The sequence below is a fragment of the Aristolochia californica genome, unplaced genomic scaffold (assembly GCF_029961685.1).
Source record: "Aristolochia californica isolate CCGP_79_NKW_82.1479 unplaced genomic scaffold, dmAriCali1.0.hap1 SCAF_9, whole genome shotgun sequence".
Lineage (NCBI taxonomy): Eukaryota > Viridiplantae > Streptophyta > Magnoliopsida > Piperales > Aristolochiaceae > Aristolochia > Aristolochia californica.
In genome coordinates, this window is record NW_027182290.1 from 1,671,085 (window position 1) to 1,692,886 (window position 21,802).

The 21,802-nt window shown below is 40.1% G+C and overlaps 4 protein-coding genes across 4 annotated transcripts; 1 reads left to right on the plus strand and 3 right to left on the minus strand.

The window, feature by feature from the left end:
- Positions 1-337: 337 nt before the first annotated feature.
- Positions 338-3,856, minus strand: LOC137940495 (elongation factor 1-alpha-like). The gene is made up of 3 exons (XM_068785596.1): positions 3,783-3,856; positions 1,931-2,402; positions 338-1,497 (listed from the first exon to the last, which is right to left on the minus strand). Exons 2-3 carry the CDS (start codon positions 2,390-2,392, stop codon positions 616-618), a joined length of 1,344 nt encoding a protein of 447 aa, XP_068641697.1. The 5' UTR covers positions 2,393-2,402; positions 3,783-3,856; the 3' UTR covers positions 338-615.
- A 1,758-nt stretch (positions 3,857-5,614) lies between these two features.
- LOC137940053 (uncharacterized) lies at positions 5,615-8,270 on the minus strand. Its single transcript, XM_068784972.1, has 5 exons — positions 8,113-8,270; positions 6,747-7,771; positions 6,521-6,574; positions 6,178-6,362; positions 5,615-5,964 (listed from the first exon to the last, which is right to left on the minus strand). Exons 2-5 carry the CDS (start codon positions 7,750-7,752, stop codon positions 5,875-5,877), a joined length of 1,335 nt encoding a protein of 444 aa, XP_068641073.1. The 5' UTR covers positions 7,753-7,771; positions 8,113-8,270; the 3' UTR covers positions 5,615-5,874.
- A 493-nt stretch (positions 8,271-8,763) lies between these two features.
- On the plus strand, positions 8,764-12,759 carry LOC137940052 (acyl-coenzyme A oxidase 2, peroxisomal). Its single transcript, XM_068784971.1, has 7 exons — positions 8,764-9,557; positions 10,330-10,445; positions 10,657-11,537; positions 11,623-11,802; positions 11,897-12,063; positions 12,143-12,266; positions 12,346-12,759. Exons 1-7 carry the CDS (start codon positions 9,115-9,117, stop codon positions 12,499-12,501), a joined length of 2,067 nt encoding a protein of 688 aa, XP_068641072.1. The 5' UTR covers positions 8,764-9,114; the 3' UTR covers positions 12,502-12,759.
- Positions 12,760-12,802: 43 nt separating this feature from the next.
- LOC137940051 (protein ALTERED PHOSPHATE STARVATION RESPONSE 1) lies at positions 12,803-18,653 on the minus strand. Its single transcript, XM_068784969.1, has 5 exons — positions 16,465-18,653; positions 16,255-16,332; positions 15,462-15,673; positions 14,356-14,579; positions 12,803-13,550 (listed from the first exon to the last, which is right to left on the minus strand). Exons 1-5 carry the CDS (start codon positions 17,537-17,539, stop codon positions 12,911-12,913), a joined length of 2,229 nt encoding a protein of 742 aa, XP_068641070.1. The 5' UTR covers positions 17,540-18,653; the 3' UTR covers positions 12,803-12,910.
- Positions 18,654-21,802: the final 3,149 nt, after the last annotated feature.

Consider the following 21,802-nt stretch of genomic DNA (forward strand, 5'->3'; position numbering starts at 1 on the left):
TCTGCATACAAGCTTGCATTTGCTGATTATCCAATTTTGCAAAAAATAATGCGACAAACAAAAGCCACCTGTTGGAAGGTAAACTTAGAAAAGTTCTGAAATTACGAAAGCACGTTTCAAGAACATAACATTCATCTCTAATAAATAAGTACCGTCGTTTACTTGAATAAAATCGTCCGCAGGATAATATGCAATCCGCTTCCTTTTTTTCGTTCTCCGGGTAAATAATCCTACAGAGATGTGGAGTAATGCTTCTTTAAAAATTTCACCACTGCGAGTCGACACCCAGATTTGGTACGGGCATAAAAGCAGAAACTAGGTGATGAGACATACAACATCCGACACAAAAATCAGATATTACTACCTCACATCATTCTTATTGTACAGTGTGACTAACTGATGAGACGTCAAATCCAAAAGTAGCACATATAACTACTGTAGAGTAGCAAAAACAATTTAAGTGACACACGACTTACCTCGCCACCGTCGGTCGAGCACCCAGTTCTGCATCCAAATGCTCGAAACGGCAGCAGCTGACAGAATGACACAATGACAAAAACACATGTCACTACTAAAAGACATGAAGTCGTTTGATGTCCAATAGATCATCCCTATTCATTTCTTCTTGATCGCAGACTTCGTGACCTTAGCACCGGAGGGATCCTTCTTCTCCACGCTCTTGATGACTCCAACTGCAACTGTTTGTCTCATGTCCCGAACAGCAAACCGACCAAGAGGGGGGTACTCAGAGAAGGTTTCAACAACCATGGGCTTGGTGGGAATCATCTTCACAAAACCAGCATCACCGTTCTTAAGAAACTTAGGTTCCTTCTCGAGCTCCTTACCAGACCTTCGGTCAATCTTGGTTAAAATTTCAGCAAACTTGACAGCAATGTGAGAAGTGTGGCAATCAAGGACAGGAGCATAACCATTTCCAATTTGTCCAGGGTGGTTCATGATAATAACCTGGGATGTAAAGTTACCAGCCTCCTTAGTTGGATCATCCTTGGAATTTGAGGCAACAAACCCACGTTTCAGATCTTTCACAGCAACATTCTTCACATTAAATCCAACATTGTCACCCGGTAGTGCTTCTTGGAGCGCTTCGTGATGCATCTCCACAGACTTAACTTCAGTAGTCAAACCAGTGGGACCAAATGTAACAACCATTCCAGGCTTCAAGATACCAGTTTCAACACGTCCAACAGGAACAGTGCCAATGCCACCAATCTTGTAAACATCCTGAAGAGGAAGACGAAGGGGCTTGTCTGTGGGCCTCTTTGGCTCACTGATCTGGTCGAGGGCATCAAGAAGTGTGGGACCCTTGTACCAATCAAGGTTGGTCGAGCGCTCAATCATGTTGTCCCCCTCAAAACCAGAGATGGGAACAAATGGGATCTTGTCGGGGTTGTATCCAACCTTTTTCAAGTAAGATGAGACTTCCTTCACGATCTCTTCATACCTTGCCTTGGAATACTTGGGAGTTGTGGCGTCCATCTATATACATCATGTCCATAAAAAGAAATGGCAATTAGACTTAAAATGAATGAAGTAATGACTAAAACCCACTATAAAACAAACAGAAAATAAAAGGTAACAGTAGCAGTGAATAGCATCATGAGCAACTCGGACCCTGAGCAGGCCACCCAGTCAAGCCGCCTAGATCCACGAGTCAAGAAACAATGACATATACCAATGCAGGATCTTTTTTTTGGAAACTAATACAAGATCAAGCATTTAACATCCAGAGAACTCTTGAATCTGACTCATGTCAGCCTTTTTAAAAAAGCAGAGTCTAAATGAAATTTAGTCTCCTTCACAAGGGAGAATAAATAACTATTTTCTCAAATTGATAAAATAACTTCGATTCAGGTATCAGTGTCAATCAATAATTAAAACAGTACTATTGGCAAAGGGAGGTAGAAATTACCTTGTTGCAGCAGCAGATCATCTGTTTCACACCCAAAGTGAAGGCAAGCAATGCATGCTCACGAGTTTGACCATCCTTGGAAATTCCAGCCTCAAAACCACCAGTGGTGGAGTCAATAATAAGGACAGCACAATCTGCCTGAGATGTACCTGTAATCATGTTCTTGATGAAATCACGATGGCCTGGAGCATCAATGACAGTGCAGTAATACCTAGTTGTTTCAAACTTCCAGAGGGCAATGTCAATGGTGATTCCACGCTCACGCTCGGCCTTCAGCTTGTCAAGGACCCAGGCATACTTGAATGACCTCTTGTTCATCTCGGCAGCTTCCTTCTCAAACCTCTCGATCACACGCTTATCAATACCACCAAGCTTGTAGATGAGGTGGCCAGTGGTTGTTGACTTACCAGAGTCGACATGACCAATGACCACAATGTTGATGTGAACCTTCTCCTTACCCATCACTAGATTACTATAATCATAAAAGGAGAATCAGTACTCAAGAGAAAAATGTCATAATAAATGCTCTACCAAACAGCACAACAGAAAAATGTCAGCGGTACAAAATAAATTACATTGTCAAGACAATAGAGATATCAAAAGCTGCATGGAAGTGTGGTCCTAAATCACACACTCACCCAGTGATTTTAACTACCAGATCAACAAAGATAAATAGACCAGACAAAATGGTAACAAAACTAGAGAAAGAATGGCCAGAGATGGCTAGTAGCATTCCATAGCAAGCAACATTGAAACAATTGTGCTAAAAAAAAACAATCATATTGAAGCAATGGTACCTCTCCTTAACAGCAAAGAAACAATATCAGAAAAAATGAACAGCAGAGAAAATATAACAAAACACTATCATCCAAAAAAGCACAAAGAAAAAATAAGTAACTCATCTTATGCATGACAACAGAGTTACCAGCGGAATAACAAGAAGTGACATGAGAATATAATGTATAATACAGTATAGTCATTCAAATAGAAAAAAAACATAGAATTACTGCAGACCAACCCAACATAATTTTATGTAGAAAATAAACCAATATAATTTCCATTTATAGCACCAGGGATTCACACTTGAGAGAGTGGTTGAGTTTGACAACATAATTCACAAAAAAAGAATGGTAAGAAAACTCCAGTTACACCAAAGTAGATAATATCAGTCGTCCCAAATCCAAAACGAGAACTCAAAAGTCTACTGAACTAAGCGGTAACTTGTTAAAGTAAACAAAAGATATGCAGTCACATCCTTTCACAACGTACAGTCATGCAATTCTTGGGCAAACTTAGGACTAATCCACCACAATAACTAAAATACAATTTTGAAATTAAGACCGCAATAGTCGCCTATATTAGATCTTTCAATAGAAAGATTTGCATATACAACGAGGCATATCGTTTACAATTGATATTCTCTACAGTAATTCAGACAGTCCATCAATCAAAATACCATAAGAAAAACAGTTTCACCACAAAAAATCTAATCCATCAGATCTGGAAAATGAAATACAAGCCAACCAAAATCTATTCAGTTCATGTTTCGTCACTCAATGCAAGACATAAGTAAACATTTATTATGTTAATGAAAAGAATAATCAACATATACGAAACAAAGATAGATCTAGGGTCCCTCAAAGAATAAATATAGAAAGTTCACATAGCGACATCAATGAGCAAGATAGATCAAGAAAAAAAGAGAAAACCGAAATTCAAGCCTAAACACGAACAACAAACATGAGAGCAAACTTTCCAAAGAGAAAAAAATGCCACCACATAATCTTGCGTGGCATGAGAAATAATAACGCTCGCAAGAGATCCAAAGGATTAACAAAGAGAAGTCTCTCACCGGAAACGCGGTCCTTAGCCAAGCAGCAGCTGCAAACGCAAACGGAACAGACAATTGGCAGTGAACGGGACCGAAAACCTAGCATGGGAGTTCAATATATAGCAACCAAATTACCCAAACACCCCGTTTTTATTCCTTTAAAAGAGGGCATTGTCGTCAATTAAAACAAATGCAGGTTTGGCGAACCGAAACATACCGAACAACGGAATCTTTCTTTCCAATCAGATTATATCATTACGCCTCAATCTTTCCTAGTTTCTTTCATGGCGTCTACCGAGTGGGTACTCCACACGTCGAAAGTGTGGCACTCGGTCTCTTCCAGTCGATAGTGGGCGCTCCATTACGTACGACGCATGCCAAAGAACACGTGGAAAGGAAGCATCTGGACCGTCCGTTGACACCAATTGGACCCACATCAGCTTTCATTCCAAAGCTACGGCTTTACCAAAGGACTAAAAGAAATGGATTAGTATGAGTCTTCCGGCACATAGAGCTATGGGAACCTCCTTAATCGCTTTCCATTCTCTTTTCCATATTAAGAATCGGTCGTGAGCATATTTGTGAATGAAAATACAAAAGATTTTTGTTTTCATATGAGTTTGCTTGATATATACGCTACTGCTGATGATTTTTTATTCTTCTGGCCGTCCCTGCTCTCCCTTAACCTCACTACCTTACAAATTTTTCTGGCTGATTAATGTATATTATGACATGTGAAAACCAGATATAATTAAGAAGACATGGACATCAGCCGGAGTTAACAGGATCACAACATTGTCCAAGACATCACGAGTCAACCCATGACACAGTTGAGTTAACTTGAATTTGGGAGGAAGGTCAGGTCGGACCTCAATGGAAATCATTATATGATAAACACATTTATACATGGAGCATACTGAATCTGCATAAATAGGGTGCGCTTTCATTAATCACAATGGAAACAAGAAAACGATTCCTCTGTATCCCCACCTCGGCAGAGAGGAAGAAAGTGCAAATAAGTTTTCATTTGCATACAGGAAGTAATGTTAAATAACCGGAAACAAGTACAACTAACATTTCCACTAAGATATAAATCTAGAGAATTCATTCTCTTTAGTCAGATACTAGGCTGAATCCCCATATTCATTTGGATAAGGTTAGTCAAATTCAAAGTGCATCAAAATAATGGCAATTTTCATCACATTGTCATTGCATCAGTACCATGTTTTCAATGGAAATTGAATTATAGGATCACTTAAAGTTTGAAACAGAGCAGCCAATGACATTCTATAAAAGGTTTACTCAATGACCCCTGGGCTGCCAGGCTTTGGAAATCTGCACGAAAGCTTACAGTTTTTTTTTAATGTTGATTACACACACATACATACACCCCTTAACCCCGGTGAGATTTAAACCCAATACCTCACACTAAAAACCCCACACATGACCATTGAGCTAAAGGCCTAAGTAATATATCTGCAATCCTCATCATTACATAGTCTCATCTAGAGGGAACTATATAAGAAGCAGGCAGCACCAAATAATCGTTCATCTATTAGTAAAAAGAACACTTCATTTTTTCCCTTTCTTTTGGTTTTCTGAATGATACATGAGAAGAAGAACCACAGGGAGAATGAACTTGAGCAACTAAAACAAACAACTTTAAAAATATCAGCAAACAGAAAACTGTTAAAATAATATGGTCCTCTCAAGCGTTGAGAATAAAGAAGGGTAATAACAAGCTACCCTAAAAAGAAGAGCCAAGAGGTAATTGTATGAAAGAAACCCACCTAGTTTGCCAACTAAAACATAAAATTAAAATAAAGTTGTTGCTAAACAAAATGCATTAGATGAATTTATTGAAGCATTTATTGCCTTGGGAAGAGAAGTGGGCAGAAAAAAGGAAAACAGAAAGAACACTAAGTTCTCATATCAGTACAAACCGTGTAACCATTGATCACTCATATAAAATAAATATTACAGGAATAAAATTCCTACTCAATCTTCTAAATGCTGACTTGCTAATTCATCAGGGTCTCATAAACACCACACTTAAAGATAGGAACTGAACAAACTAAAATTACCTATGTAACCAAGTATCATTACAAGAATTTCACACTTTTCCTTTTGCCACATTCTCAATGGTCTCCAGATCTTTCATGCAGTTTTCTCTTAATTCTTTTAACTTGATGAGATCAGATTTCTACATGCAAAACAGAAATGAGATGGTTAGTCTACAAAAGGGGCATGTGCAGAGGTTGAAGTAAATAGAGCAAGAAAACAATCAGCAATGTTTCCTCTTAGCAGAAGGGATATTGATTGCAAGGAAATTGTGAACTGAACACAATCAAATGGAAATAATATACACAAAAATAGTATTTAAGTCACAAAAAGGGGCAACCAGAAAATAACTCACAAGTTGTTTGCTTTCTTGCACAAATGCATCCTCAGTACGCAGAAAAAGTGATCTCCACTGATGCATCAGATCAGACTCCAGCTTTTTTGACATCTTGGAGCTTTCCTCCGTTGGTTTTTCAGTATTTCCATGAGTATAACTTCTTCCTATTAAAACTCTAACCTGCTTCATGCTCCTTTTTACTTCTGCAAAGACCAGTGTAAAACTTGAAGATTAACAAATGAACTTTGAATACTCGAATAAAACAAACAAAGGTTTCCTACAAATCTATATTAACCAATTACAGTTTACTGAAGTAAAAGAAACCAAAGAAGCATTGATAACATTATTTTAACTTGCTTACCAGATAAACGATTTCTGGTGTCCTGATAATGAAGCTCCGACCAAACATAAGCAGCTAGTAGCACCAAAAGAAAAATTGTTCAACTTAATAGCTTTAGTGTTACAGCTTTTCAAAACAACCACAGTTGATTAGGCCTCTTTTCTGGATGGCCTGAGCCTTCAATAAATGCCGAAAAAGTAAAAGTACAAAATCTAATCAATTTCTCGGACAGAAAATGAGGAAATACCTTTCAGACATAAAGAGCATGAGCAAGCTTTATTAAAGTCCCGAACTTCACCAGCACAGTCACCACTATCACCAACAAGACCAGTATGTTTTTGAATTCCAAGGCTCAATAGTCCAGAACCTGATAGCCCAGAATTCCTCGAGCAGTCTAAGGTTTCTTGAACTAAGCATGAAATACCACTAACGACACTTTCCTGTGAACCCACAAACTGCAAATTATTGTCGGCAATAGACAAATGCCCTGGTGCAGATTTAACCCCATAAGCTTTGCCACAAGTGTTTGCCCCTGCTATTTGATTTAAAGGATCCGTTTCAGCTTTATGCCCCGTGGTACTACCATGGCAATAACAGGAAACCCTGTGTGTCAAAGGGGACGAGCCCAAGGAAACTTCACATTGCCCGGAAAGTGAAACACTCGAAGCACAGCTATCTCTCAAGCCACCACCCCCTGCGATGCCACGATCCTCAGCATGGCGTCTTATGAGATGTAATCTATCGTCCAGAGAAGCTGTAAGATCTCTAACTTTACCTTTGACCTGTGAGACATCCAAATGCGCACTGCTTTGCACAGGCCCATCGACATTTCCACTGTTTGTAGGCGGAAAAAGTCGTTCATATCGCAAATATGAACTGCTTGGGCTAACACCGCTCACATTCTCGATATTCGGTGATGCTGCATTAGCTTCCTGACTTCTATCGTCCAACTTCCGCACTTCTTCTCCTACTTTACAGAAAAAGTTGTTGTCCTTGAGTTTAGGTTTCAAGATCCTCTGATAGGGATCTACCGGAAATGATAAAAGATCTCTTTTCTGACGATTTGTAACATCACCCAATACAACTCGTTCCTTGGTAAATACTTTCCGAGACTCAACCTCATTTTCCAAAACATGGGTTTTACCGGAACTTAGAGAATCTATAACAGGATTCACGAATTGACTTCCACTTCCATGAGTCTGTCTCATGTTAGCAGTCCTAACTCTCAAGGAGTGCCCTGCTTCAGTTTCCATATAACAGATGCTCAAACACCTACTAAAAAAAAAAAAAAAGAGCTGTTAATGCAACCTAGACATATGCTTGTTATTACTCACTTCAGACTTGCAGGTACTCACCAGCTAACAACCCGTGTAAAATAAAAAGAGGAGACAAATCAAATTGGCACGAAATTAAATATGCGTATACAACAAAACAAGATTGACATTTCGCAACTAGATCAGATTTGCATAAAAAAACTCAGTGAACGAAGTAAAAAAAGCAAATGTACTGTAGTCACGAAGAATAGGAGAGGAATCCTCGAACCCCTCTACCCTTGGGGAAAGAAAAAATGGGGATCCGGAAGTTAGGGCATTGTAAGTGGTGATTCTACTGACCTTTCTTTGGCAAGTGCTGTTTTCTTCGGAAAAGAGTTTGTCGATACAAAAAGTGCTGAGAACTGATCAGGACGGGAAGGTTGCGAGATTTGAAGGAAGATCGAAATTTTCAGATGGAGTTTGCGAGGGAAAAGGGGTTCTTCCTCCCACGGACGCAACTAAACATGCGCATGGTGCGTAATAAGAAAAAGAGGTTTCACCGATCACTGCTGAAGTGACCTCCAAAAGGGGCGGGAGTAATCCAGTAGGAGGTGCGCAGGTACGCACCCTGTGAAAATTGAATCTGATGACCACGTGCCATGTTCCTTTGGCGCCTTTTTCGCATTTTGGGTCGCGCGCCCCTTCCGTTCGAATCGTCCATCTGACCTTTCTTAATAAAAAAATAATAAATATCCATTTTTTTCGTTTATTTGATTCGAGTCTTTCCCTCCAGAGACCACCCTCCACATCCCCTTTCTCTGCGTTCTTCTCTTCTTTACCGGCGGCGAACGTCTCTTCCTCTCACAAGTCTCCGTTCTCCGTGTCCGTCCCTCTCTCCTCTCTCCTCTCTCCTCTCTCGTCGACTCTCCTTCTTCATTCCTCTCTCGCTAATCTTCTACCAAATCTCGCCTCTCATATTCCTTTCTTTCTTACAAGCTTGAATTTTCATTGTTGTCGTTTAATCGCTTACGATTACGTTGGGTAATGATAAGGCGATAAGGACGGTCCAAAGTCCAAACTCAGAAGGATGGAGGCTGCATGGGTCGTCTACATGTCTGCGTAAGAGAGAGACCAGAAAAGTCGACGTGGACTCGAGCCATCCTCACCCGGACCCTCGATTACGTTGAAAAGCGCGCCAAAAAACCAACTGACAAATAAGTCGGACCCTATAACTTGTCGCCACGTGAAGTACTAGTTAATTGCCACGTCACTTTCGTGGCGTATAAACTGCCTTCCCGGCGGCGTGCGCCCTCTTTCTAATTATACCGACATTTTCCTTCCAAACTGTCCGATTACGGAAAGATGGATAGAGATCCGAATGGCAAACCTGTTGGAGATGAGGACCGCCAGGCGTCGCTCCGAAGAATCCGACGGCTGGCGTCGCATCTCGCGCTTCAGCCTCCCCCGTGGGAGGAGGATCAGTTGCTGATGCTAGCATGCGCCGGTTCGAGGAAGATGAAGGTGAGCCCGTCCGTGCTCTCTGATTACCTGAGGGGAAAGCACAGGCTGATTCAGGAACGGATTTTCGAGTTTTTCAATTCTAGGCCTGATCTACAGACGCCGATCGAGATATCTAAGGATGCTTATAGGGAGCTCTGCATGAAGCAGTTGACCGGGTTAGTCAGAGAACTCGGGATTAGGCCGTTGAAGTATGTGACGGAGGACCCTGCCAAGTATTTTGCGATAGCGGAGGCTGTGGGGAGTGTGGATATGTCGCTGGGGATAAAGATGGGAGTGCAGTACAGGTGAGTTTGCTGTTTGCGAAATTGCTTGTTTTATTTGTTGTCCTCTTGTAGAGATTTCTGAACTATATTCGAAATATTGACATTGGATTCTGTTTGTTTCTGTCATGTGTTGAATTCTTACCGAAATGATTTGGTTTATTTACCTTGCTTTGGGTTGATTCGGATTATTGAATTTCTAGTTGGGTTCTGTTACTTTTAGTCAGTGCTGTATTATGGAAAATTTCTGTTAGTTTTTAGTATCCACTATCCGATCGGGTCACGCGTCTTCGTAATTGGATATTGAGCTGTTCTTCAATCCACCTCAGGCTGGAATCCGCAGATGGTTCAAATCTAACTGCTGCGGCGCTTACTAACTCTTACTACTTCTGTGCTGCAACAAATGAGAATTGAGAACCCCGCATGATGTTACTGCTCTTCTTTAGCATATACATAGTCTAACCAAACGAAAAATGAAATTCACAAAGATGCTAGCAATATTCTGTAATCCACTTTCATTAATCATCTTGATAAATCGCTATAGTGGACGTCGGATTCGTGTTTGGCTGACAAGGACCACAGTCTCTTTAAGACTCTCTGCTCAAATCTGTTGCTTCGTATATTCGGTCACTATTATTGTTTTTTTTCTTTCTTCTCGTGCTTCTTTTTGGACCCTGCTATTTCTGGATTCAGGTAATTCACTGCAGAATATACGGCATTTTGTGATAGCGATTGAAGCGAAGGAGTTTGTTTTATACCTAAAAAGGATAATGACAAAAAAGTGTTTCTTATGCAGCCTTTGGGGAGGTTCAGTGATCAACCTAGGAACCAAAAAGCATAGAGAGAAATACTTTGAGAAAATTGACAATCTGGAGTATACGGGTTGTTTTGCAATGACAGAACTCCACCATGGTAAAGTCTTTGTCTACCATCCCGAATCTTGATACCTTGTTCTTAATAGAATTAAATTGGGATGCGGCACTTGGGTGTAGATCCCATCAAACATAAATTGCACTACTGAAATTTCAGATTCAATTTCAAACTTGAAAAATTCTGTATCTGCTATTTAGCTCTATTCCCATGAACTTAAGCTTACACCTGTTGGTCTTTTTTGTTAAAAAAGGTTCAAATGTTCAAGCCCTTCAAACAGTTGCCACCTTTGATCCAGTTACTGACGAGTTCATAATCAATACCCCAAATGATGGAGCCATCAAATGGTGGATAGGAAATGCTGCTGTTCATGGAAAACTCGCAACAGTCTTTGCCAGACTAATATTACCTAATGGTGAATCGAAAGAAGGTTCTGACATGGGTGTCCATGCCTTCATTGTTCCGATCAGGGACTTGGAGACACATCAGACTCTCCCTGGCGTTGAAATACAAGATTGTGGGCACAAGATAGGGCTCAATGGTGTTGACAATGGGGCTCTCAGGTTCAGCTATGTTAGAATTCCTCGAGATAACCTCCTCAACCGGTTTGGAGATGTCTCACGGGATGGAAAATATACAAGTAATCTACCTACTATTAATAAGAGATTTGCTGCCACATTAGGAGAGCTTGTAGGAGGAAGAGTGGGACTTGCTTACTCTTCCGTTGGAGTCCTCAAAATTGCAGTCACCATTGCAGTTCGGTATTCCCTTATTCGGCAGCAATTTGGCCCATCCAAGCAACCGGAGATCAGTATTTTGGATTACCAATCTCACCAGCACAAACTTATGCCAATGCTTGCCTCCACTTATGCGTTTCACTTTGGCACAAAGTATTTAGTGGAAAGGTATTCTGAAATGAAGAGATATCACAATGAGCAGCTAGTTGGAGATGTGCATTCTCTCTCTGCTGGTCTCAAGGCTTATGTGACATCCTACACTGCCAAGTCTTTAAGCATTTGTCGAGAGGCCTGTGGGGGACATGGATATGCTGCTGTCAACAGGTTTGGAATTCTGAGGAATGACCATGATATATTTCAAACATTTGAGGGCGATAACACTGTGCTCTTGCAGCAGGTTAGAACCAACTAATGAAACCCTTACTGCAATTTTTTTGCTGAACATCGACAGTAGCAATTGAATCGCTTGACTTATCTTGTAGGTTGCAGCTGACCTTTTGAAGCAGTACAAGGAAAAATTTCAAGGTGGAACACTCACTGTGACATGGAACTACTTGAGAGAATCAATGGGGACTTACCTCTCTCAGCCAAACCCTGTGACTGCTCGTTGGGAGGGGGAGAGCCACTTACGAGATCCTAAGTTTCAGCTAGACGCCTTCAGGGTGAGATAATATCTGACTGTTACAGGTTTAAATATGGTTATTAGTACTGCAAAGCAAAATGAATTTCTCTCTCTTTGTTTTTCTTTATATACAGTACAGAACGTCTCGATTGCTCCATAGTGTGGCGGTGCGGCTCCGGAAACACACCAAGAATCTTGGAGTATTTGGTGCATGGAATAGATGCTTAAATCATTTACTCACTCTTGCAGAGTCTCACATAGAATCGGTGATCCTAGCTAGGTTCATCGACTCTGTGCAAAGGTTAGTTGCATTTGCAATTGAGTAATTAGTGGAGTCAAACCCATGACAGAGTTCTAATATCCTTTGGACTCAACCACAGCTGTCAGGATAAGAACACTCGTGGAGTTCTGAAGGTTGTTTGTGATCTCTATGCCTTGGACCGGATATGGAATGACATTGGTACATACCGGAATGCAGATTATGTAGCCCCTAACAAAGCTAAGGTATTTCAAGTTGTGTTTCTGTTCCATCCGGCTGTTCTTTAAGACGCCCATTTCTGATTATATACGGGTTCGTGTGCAGGCCATCCACAAGCTTACAGAATATCTGAGCTTCCAGGTGAAGAATGTCGCCAGAGAGCTCATAGACGGCTTCGACCTTCCAGACGAAGTAACAAGAGCCCCGATTGCAATGCAGTCAGACCCATATGCTCACTATACACAAATTGTTGGTTTCTAGTGTGTGATCTTTTAAACTTTCGAGCTGTTTCGGCCGCACTGGAGCTAGATTTGATAATTCTGCCTCTGAATTTGATCAATAAAACCTCACTTCTATTTGTTAGGGTATACGCCAATAAATGTATTTGTATTTATTGATTAGCAAGTTTCAGTTCTATTCCTTCATGGCATTTGCAAATATGCAGTTCCAAAGCTCTTTTTCACGTGTTCTCTGTTTGATTGAACTGACAAGTGAAGAAAAAAGTATTAGTTTCAGATTGATTTTCTCAATAAAACACTCCGGATGGGCAATAGAATCAGCCTGAAATGAAAGATAGAATACTCTAGTAAAAATGGTAGTCATCAACGTCCATTCTTTACACAGCCTGTTTGATTCTTTGGTATTAGGCCCCATCCTAGTTAGAACACTCTCATAACCTTGTTCTACAATTTGTATATGCTACTCTGGCTGCCTCAGTCCTTTGTCGAATATCTTCATACATCTTCAGTGATGCCTCAGCAAATTTTGTCAGCCGATCCAAAGCCCCAGTCAAGCTCGACTGTAATCTATTCAGGTTTGAAACCTTCTCATCCCCAGTTTCGATCTCCTCCGTCTCCTCCTTCTGTTCATTTGGAACCAGTTTTTTCTCTTCTTCAACTTGTAGCTCAAATGACCCACGCAAAACTGATAACAATCCATTAATAGCTTCACAAAGTTCACTATATGGCAGGCCATCGATTCCAGACAACCACTCGTGAAAGAGAACAAATATTGGTGGCTGAAGGGTTCGAGGGGGGGAGAAAGGCATCCAACGCCTAGAACGCTCTTGGGTTTTTGATATACAATTTTGAAGCCAGCTGTTGAGGGCTTGAACATAGGATTTATGAGACCGATAACAATTACCAAGGTTGGAGTGAAAGCACTCCATCTCATGTTGTAGTTGACACAAGGCCTCTCGCTGGATTTCACTTTGAGAAGCCGATGAAGAGCTTCTACCATGATATGCTAATGAGATGGTGATGTATTGTGCATGATGGCATTCTATCATTGCTTTCCACATCCGGATGAATCTGTTGTTAAAGGACACTCATTTAGCAAAATCCATTATCATAATCAACTAATTCCTTGGCAAGATTAGCAAACTGTAAACAGATATACAAGAAGGTACTCGAGTAGTCAAAAAAATTTGTTCTGGTTTTGTATTTTATACTAAATTCAACTCTAGGTCAGATACAGGTAGCAGGATTTGAACCCAAGGTCAGATTGCTGAAATTATTTAAACATCTTGCAGAGCCCATATGTTTGATAAGTTATCTAATTTGAAGCTTTCTTTCATCTCTTTTGACAACAATTTCTTGGATGTTCACATGAAGATTTTAGCCGTCTCAAACCCGATAACAACAAAGTCCCTTTGAGTGGATCAAGGCGTATCCAGTACAAGCTTGGGTCAGCAATTTTAATTAGCACAGATCAGATTCCAGGAAAGAACTCCCTCATATCCTCAAATACATTTTTAGTCTACCAGCTGTATGAGAAGAAGCTAGTTTTGGAGAGGAAAAGAAAATCGTATTTTTGTGGTCACCGTGTTCTCTACTTCAAGTATAGTAGTTCTCAGTGTTTTCTCATGGCATTTCATTAGACCTCAATGTAATTTCAAATAACCAAGCACTCTCTGCCTGTTTCCTCAATCTCTTAATGTTTTGGAAATAAGAACAAAATGAACAGCTAGTAAACTTACTATTAACCCATACATGCTAGATCATAAGGTGGTCATTGAAACCAGAGTAAGAGAGAAGCACATGACAAAACACATCAAGGATCAACTGAACTAAATAAAGCAAAGGAAGATCATACATAAAGAGTATAGTTACATACCCTTGTATTAACTCTAGAAGTTGCGGCAACAATTCTTCATCCCTGAGCTTTTCGATTCTCTTTGATATGGACTCAATTGCTTGAATGGTTACCTTAATCTGGGAATAGAGATCTTTCACAATTGATCTAGTTTTGTCAATTGTTTGGGGCTTCAGGTCTTTAGCAAACTGATGCCTAAGCAGTTCACACTTCCTATCATACTCCTTCCTGATGCTTTCACTGGCCTGCACAAGTTGAACATGAAACCAATAAAACTCGCAGAATCAAAAGAAAAACAAAGAAATCATATTGAAAATACAACATGTTTGAAGGGGAGACAGTAGCGTGTGCAAGCACCAGTAGTCAATCAACTGGAGTCAAAAAATTGTTCTGCAGTTTCTTATGACAGTTAGTTTTACGCTTTTAACTAACAAAAAATACAAAAAGTGATAGTCATATACTTATTATGAGTCCAGAAATTTTGATCTCTGAAGACTGTCACCTGATTCAATAACTGATGGAAGCATATTCAAGCTATAATTGGGCAAACTTCAGATTGCATAAGCTGGTAATCAGGTTTATTAACAACTCTATGAAATTCTTGTTCATACAATGTCGATTTTTTAGGTAGGAGGAGCACTTGTATAAACATATTTGGGGAATCATAAAATTTGTAGAAACAAGGCTTTGGTTACTAGACGTAAAAAACAGACCAATTGAGCTTGATTCTGTTAAGTGTTCACATTATTTTCTCTTCAGCTTCAGGCTGACCAGCTCTTGTTTTCTACTCACTTAAGCAAAGAGCACTCACATACGAGGTTGCTTTCATAAGGGCCATGGGGAGTCTGATAATAAGCTTTAGGTCGAGGAAAGACCAAAGTTGACAAAGTAGTTAGCAGAAAAAAATGTTGAGCATGAAGATGGAGCCTTCCAAGTGATGCTCACAAGTGTGGAAACCCACAAAGCAAAACATGCTGATGGAACTGGAAAGCAATGATCCTTATCCTCTAATTTTTAACATAAAAGTTGGATTTCAAATCAGAGATAACTGCAACAGAAAATTATGGAAAATTAAAATTACTGAAGAATGGTGTTATACAGAAAAACAAATTGGCACAGCTAAATACCTTCACTTCATCATGTAGTTTTCTTTCCCATGCATAAAGTCTATCCAATGTGGACGAGTGGCTTCCAGCAATCATGCAGAACTCTTCAATAAAATCACTCCCACTGTCATCATCATCTCTTGATGCCAATACAAGAGGATTTCTAGACGATGAGGATTGGTACGATGTTGACCGTTTCCAAGTAATAACCTTTGTGACAGATTGAGTTTGCTCTGCATAAACATTCACAGAAGGTATTTTCAGGTGGAACATCAAACCTAACTCCTATCTTCTGAAAATATTTACTCAGGTAGTGCTGTTGCAACATTCCTGGCGATTTTATCTCAAGGAATCACAACATCAGACCTCCAACCATTTACACAAAATCGCACACTTTGAATCCCTCATGAACCAAAATCCAATTAAATCGGCTTACCTAGCTACTAAAACCTATTGATTGGTTGAAGGCTTGTAATGAATATATCTTACAAGCTTCCAAACAGAGATCAAAGCCGTTGACCAGAGGTTGAAATGTGAATGGTTGTCAGGATATGATTTTTTTACATCTTTGCCACAGGTTTCAGATTTGGGCTAGGTGCAGAGAAACCCACACCAGAGGAGACAAAAAGCAGAGGGGAGGAAGCACTGCACATGCCCTCAGGTGTTGATTTCTCCACGGTCATAAGGATTCTCTAGTTTTTGGCCAGAAGAAGGGATCATTTGCAAAGATGTAAAACTAAATCCAATTGTTTCTTTTAATAAAATAAGAGAACAAACCACAAAAAAAAAACAGAAAAAAAAGAGCAAAAGTTACCATGAGGAAGAGGGGCAGTCTCAGAAGAGCAGCAAATAAGATGGCAAGCAGTCTGAAACATAGTTGCAGAAGACTTTCCTGCAAATCCAGCAAACATATAAGGAGCTAACAGAATACTAAAGCACAACTAAATTTCAAACACTGAAGCTTACAAACTTCAAATTTTCTGTAGTAAATGCCCGCACTCTTGACATAACAGAATATGATTACCCCTGGATTCAGAAAAGCTGAGCTGGATTTTGCTGGCCTCAAGCATTCTCGACACCTCTCTGCCTGATTCAGAGGCCCGAAAGAACCGATGCTCAATGTCCTTGACACTTGCTAAGAAATCCTTAGCCCTATGTGTGATGAACTCTGACGGGTCTTCCCTTTCTGGAGGAAATGCTTGTTCTGTCCCCGTCTCCTCCCTTATTGAACCCCATTGCTTAGAAGAAGAAGGTGCAACCAACAGTTCCTCTGATTCCCCAGTAGAGTTATCAAACACAGGTCTTTTGGCTTCTTGAACTCGATTTTGGTCCGAATCCAAAAATCTGTTCAGAGAAAATTCGCTACTGGAACTGCTAACCAGAATTTCCCCATTACTTCTACTGTGAACAGCTAGCTGCTCTGGAGATTTGTCCAGCTTCAATTCTGAATCCCACCTCCTTGTTCCCTTGGGAGTGCCATCTTTACATTTTACATCAACTTTCTCCCACTGGTCTGCTTCCTCTTCTGTGATGTGATGTATGTCCTCTTCTCTGAACTGTCTCAAATTCATCAAATTATCAAAATTTTGCTTATACCCATTTTCAATTGAACTAGTGGGATAGAAGAAGTCCCAAGAGGAACCGGTCTCCGGTGGTGGAGGGGGTGGAGGAACCGGGAACGTCAAAGACTCATCTTCGGCAAAGCGGTTCAATGACGAATCCATCCTAACAGTCACAGTCGCTGGTCCACTTGACCTCATATAACTAACAGTGGATAAAGGCGTTGAAGCTGGACTTTCATTGTGTAATGGTGAATCTACAATTTCAGCATTGTGGGAAGGAGACGGAGACGGGTATGTCGAATGTGAGGGGGTTCTATCAAGCTCAGTTGCAGACGTAGACAAAGATGATTCAATAAAAATTTCGGCTTCAGCAAATCGTCGGAGAGCAACTCCAACGTCACGGAGCGACTGGATATAAGATAGATGAGCAGCCGATAGAGCATACCTCGATTCTATTGCCTGTTGGGTGAATTTCTTCCGTCTTTTACACAGAAGCAGAGCTTTATCCTTTTCAGATTTTGAGTTAACAGTACCCATTAGGCGGATGAAATGGAAAGCCCGTCTCAAGAGAAGCTAAATTTCGAGATTTCACACTGACCCATTTGGGACAAAACGATTTTTGATGAAATCATCCTCATTAACAGAGCAATGCATCTCAACATGTAACCGACAAACTACCTGATTTCGTGCAAAGAAAGTAGAACTAGTTCCAGATGAAATGAAAAATATCAAATATTTCCCAAGAAATGATCTTTTCTACCCCAAAGTTTCACAAGGGATGACGAAAATAAACATGCACGCTTCAGAAGTCCTCCAAGTCGTGTATTTGAACTGTCTTCAAATAAAATAATCCTATATTTTCATCAGATAACAGGATACGAACAAGTAATACTGCAACACATTCGGCCTGGAAAGCTCCTTTGTTCTCTACCATGACCGAAAATAACTTCCACTCAGAAAACCAACACACGAACGATTTCGGATTGAAGAACAACTTAGTGAACATAAAAAGTAATATTGCTCTCACTCAAAAGCTCAGCAACTCCAGTAGTGCGCGCTTGTAGCATCTCTTTCTGCACGAAATCGACATACCAACTTCAGAGATCTAAAGATTTCGCAATCTAGCTACACCCGCTTCCAGCAGACTGATAATGCATTCCTTTTCAACCCTTCTTTTCCCCTCATCCTCAGAATAGACAAGAGTAGCACTCACGAAAAGGCACGAAAGAGAAAGATGGATACAGAACAGGAGGAGGAGCAGTTGAAACCCGAGATAAAATCCTTTCCTTTTCCTCTCCAAACGCAACGAGGAAATGATCACGGGAATCCGCAAGACCGCTCTTTTCGGGTTGCAAAACCAAACGAAAACAAAATTTCCGGAATGATATGATGACAAAAGAGACGAAGAAAGAGAAGAAAGAAAACCCAAGAACGGAACGGGAAAAAGAGGGAATATGCAACAGTTGAACCTCGTAAAGTGTGTTCGATGAAGAGAAAGATCAAGAACAAATGAAACTTTAAAGAGAGCGCCATTTGTCCCTGTCTTCCCTCATTTCTTCTTTATTTTTTTCTCCGTTCTCTGCCACTTTCTCTTTCTGATAACAGCGCATCGAAACAAGCAAAATCCACCCCATTAGTGTCTGACAGAGAGAGAAGCATCCACCCATGACATTGAAATTCCCATCATCACAAATATACCCCTAGGTTTTCCTCCCGTTCTTCCACCTCCAACGGCTCCAGAAATATATCAGTAATTTTATATAAAATAAATCTACTCCAGTTTTATCCAGTAGTGGGAGATTGTGAGATAAACAGGGTAAAATACTAAAAAAAAATGTTTTTAAGTCTCAGTCCAGTTTTCTCCTGAAGTGGATGGACTCACATTCACAATGACATGCACACCCATGTTTCGTTTTAGGTAGATTATTCTTTTATCCTCCTGGTCATGGGTTTTAGGGTACTGGTTATGGGTATAAAGAAAGGCAAAAGCGAATCATTCTATCATAAATTGTGTACTTTGTGAAGAAGATGACAGATTTCTTATGAATGTCCCACTGAAACTTGGAAAACTGAGGTAATGGGAAGGGGACCCTTCTACTTGTGCATGAAATAATTTCATGGATCCAATTGAGGGATCGATTACTCTGCATAAAACATTTCATAATCCATTTCATAGGAGAAAAAAAGTATAGTTCCATGATAAGGTCTTAGATTTTTTGGCCCAAAATGTCTCATTTTATCAGCCATTTGTGTGGTGGTTAAAAACTCTTTTAGTATAAGCATATTGAAGTATATGATAAGGGACTTCCATTCGATTGAAGAGATAAAGATTTATCTGCGTTGCAAATAGTATTTATCTCATGAAATTAGGAGATATTTATTGTATTTATCCCTTCACAGTTATAAATTATGTATAAATACCACTCTTAAATCTATACAAAAGTATGAATCAATTCAACCTGTTAAGACCTCTGTATTTTCTTATATGGGAAATTTAAAGAGAGCTTGATGGTACATTGGCCTTCAGCTTTATCTATGAAACCCTCGTCCCTCAGGGGAGAGTAGCAAAGGGCTCATGTCCCTCTCATAATCATAGTAAAAATCAAGAAGTGAAAGATACCAGATTAAATAATCAGAATGCCCATCTGGGGATTTCGGAATTTGGAATTCTGCAGTGTCCGTGATCCATTATTTGTCCTCTTCTCCAAGCTCGTGGGGGACACCATTACCCATATCAATTTGTTTTCTCCAGCCTTTTACCTTTTCCGTTGCCTTCAAGTTCATTCTCATCCTGATTACACTTTTCACGATTCTGATCCTGTTATGATCGATTCCCTGCTGCCTGTTCTTACTACTATTCTTTTAAGTGCAACCCGGTATCGTTTCTTCTCCATCGCTCCACTTATCAATCACCTTCAGCCTTATCATTTTCTTCGCATACTGAAACACAGGAAAAGTTGGGAATCGGAAGCAGAGCGAGCAACAGCGAAAGAAACAGATTAGTTTCTAAGTAACGATTTTTCTCCTAATTTGAGAAGGCCGCATTTAAAATTTAATTATCTTTGAAAATATTTCTGGGTTATTTTCTGAAACACAGCACACACACAGCCATTTTTCAAAAGTATCCAAATTCCTAGCCATATATTTATTACTCATTGCCCGCTTTTAACTTGGTTTCACTGACATTTATTGCATAACGGGCTAAATCACTTTGATTTTTAATCTTCTTCATTTATCTCCTCCCTCCTCGCGCCTCTTCGTCTCAAACAGTTGCAGAGGGGGGAGAACCGACGGAGAAAGATGACGTTCTTATCCCTTCGTGTTCTTCTCCTCCTCTCTGCTTTCTGCGTTGCCTTTCTCTTCAACAGCGCTTGCTCGCTTGAGTCTCATTTTGCCTGTGATGCGTCCAAGCCTTCTACATCTTGGTATAGCTTCTGTAAGCTGACAAAGCAGAGTGAAGGATCTCATCTTTCCGTCGAGGTGAAAATTGCCCAGCAAGTAGACACCGGCTCGGTATCCTGAGTTACAGCTGGTGGTCTGAGTCCTTGCACGAAATTTCTGGCGCGGGAGGCGGAGTTAAACCTGTTTCCGACAAGTCATTCACTGGTGCTGCGTACTTCAACCCGAATCTATGTATCGGATTGGACAGGTAACCTGTCTTTTTCGTTGAGACTTCAATTGAAATGCTTTGACTCTGCCGAGTCTCAGGCCAAGACGACGCAGTCACTGGTGGGTTTCGGTGTTTTTGGCGGCGTCGTAACGAACAAATGCTATTCAAGGAGCTTTAACAGGCGGCGTTCATGAAGCGTCCTCTGGTTCCGAGTTGAGACATTTTAAACCACATTCTTGGACATAAATTTAGAATCATCATCTTCGTTTTCTTCCATATTTGTTGTGGGATCTTCTCTTTGGGAAAGCGAGCATTCCATTACTGTAGTCTCCGAGTTGCTAGCAGCTCCAAAAACTCGCTCGTCGCGTTGGAAAACAAAGATACCTACAGGTGTTTGAATTTTTGGGTATCCTCGGTAATATTTAATTAAAAAAATTTTAATACTCTGATTCCAGTAACGGAAGCCTTATTTCGGGCCGGGATATCCAATAACATTAAGCCAAAACGAAAAAATTAAAAAAGAGGACTTGGAATATTTTTGGTGAAAATATTGGTAACTTGGTGGCATATACTATGTGTAAAATTTGTCAGCAATAACAAGTTCTTGAAGGAAATGATAATTTAATTCAACATGTTTGACTCAATTGTGAGAAATTGGACTAGAGCTCATTACGATGACACTTTTGTTATCACATAAGAGAAAAGGTCATTATGAAATATGAACATGTAGGTCACAATGGAGATGTGTAAGTCAAATAAATTTAACTGTAGTGTTCGTAAGAGCATTGTGCACAACTCGAACGTGATATCGTAAGTTGCTTTTTAGCATTATAAGATAATCAAATTGTCTCCAAGATAAATGGAATAACTAAAGGTAGAGCAACAATTGTCAAGACAGTCGACCCAGTTAATATCAGAGAAAGGTAAAACCAAAGTGAATGGTGTCTTTAACATAACTAAGAATACGCTTAACAACAAGAAAATGATATTCAGTGGGATCATGCAAGAATTGGCTAAAAGAGTTGATTGCATGGGCAATGTCAGGGCACGTGATGGTCAGGTATTGAAATACGCCAATGAGAGACTTGTAAAGAGTGAGATCCAAAAATAAAGAACCATTAACGGACAAATGTTGGGAAATAATTATAGGTGTATGGACAAGTTTACTCTTAAGTAATTGAGCTCGATGA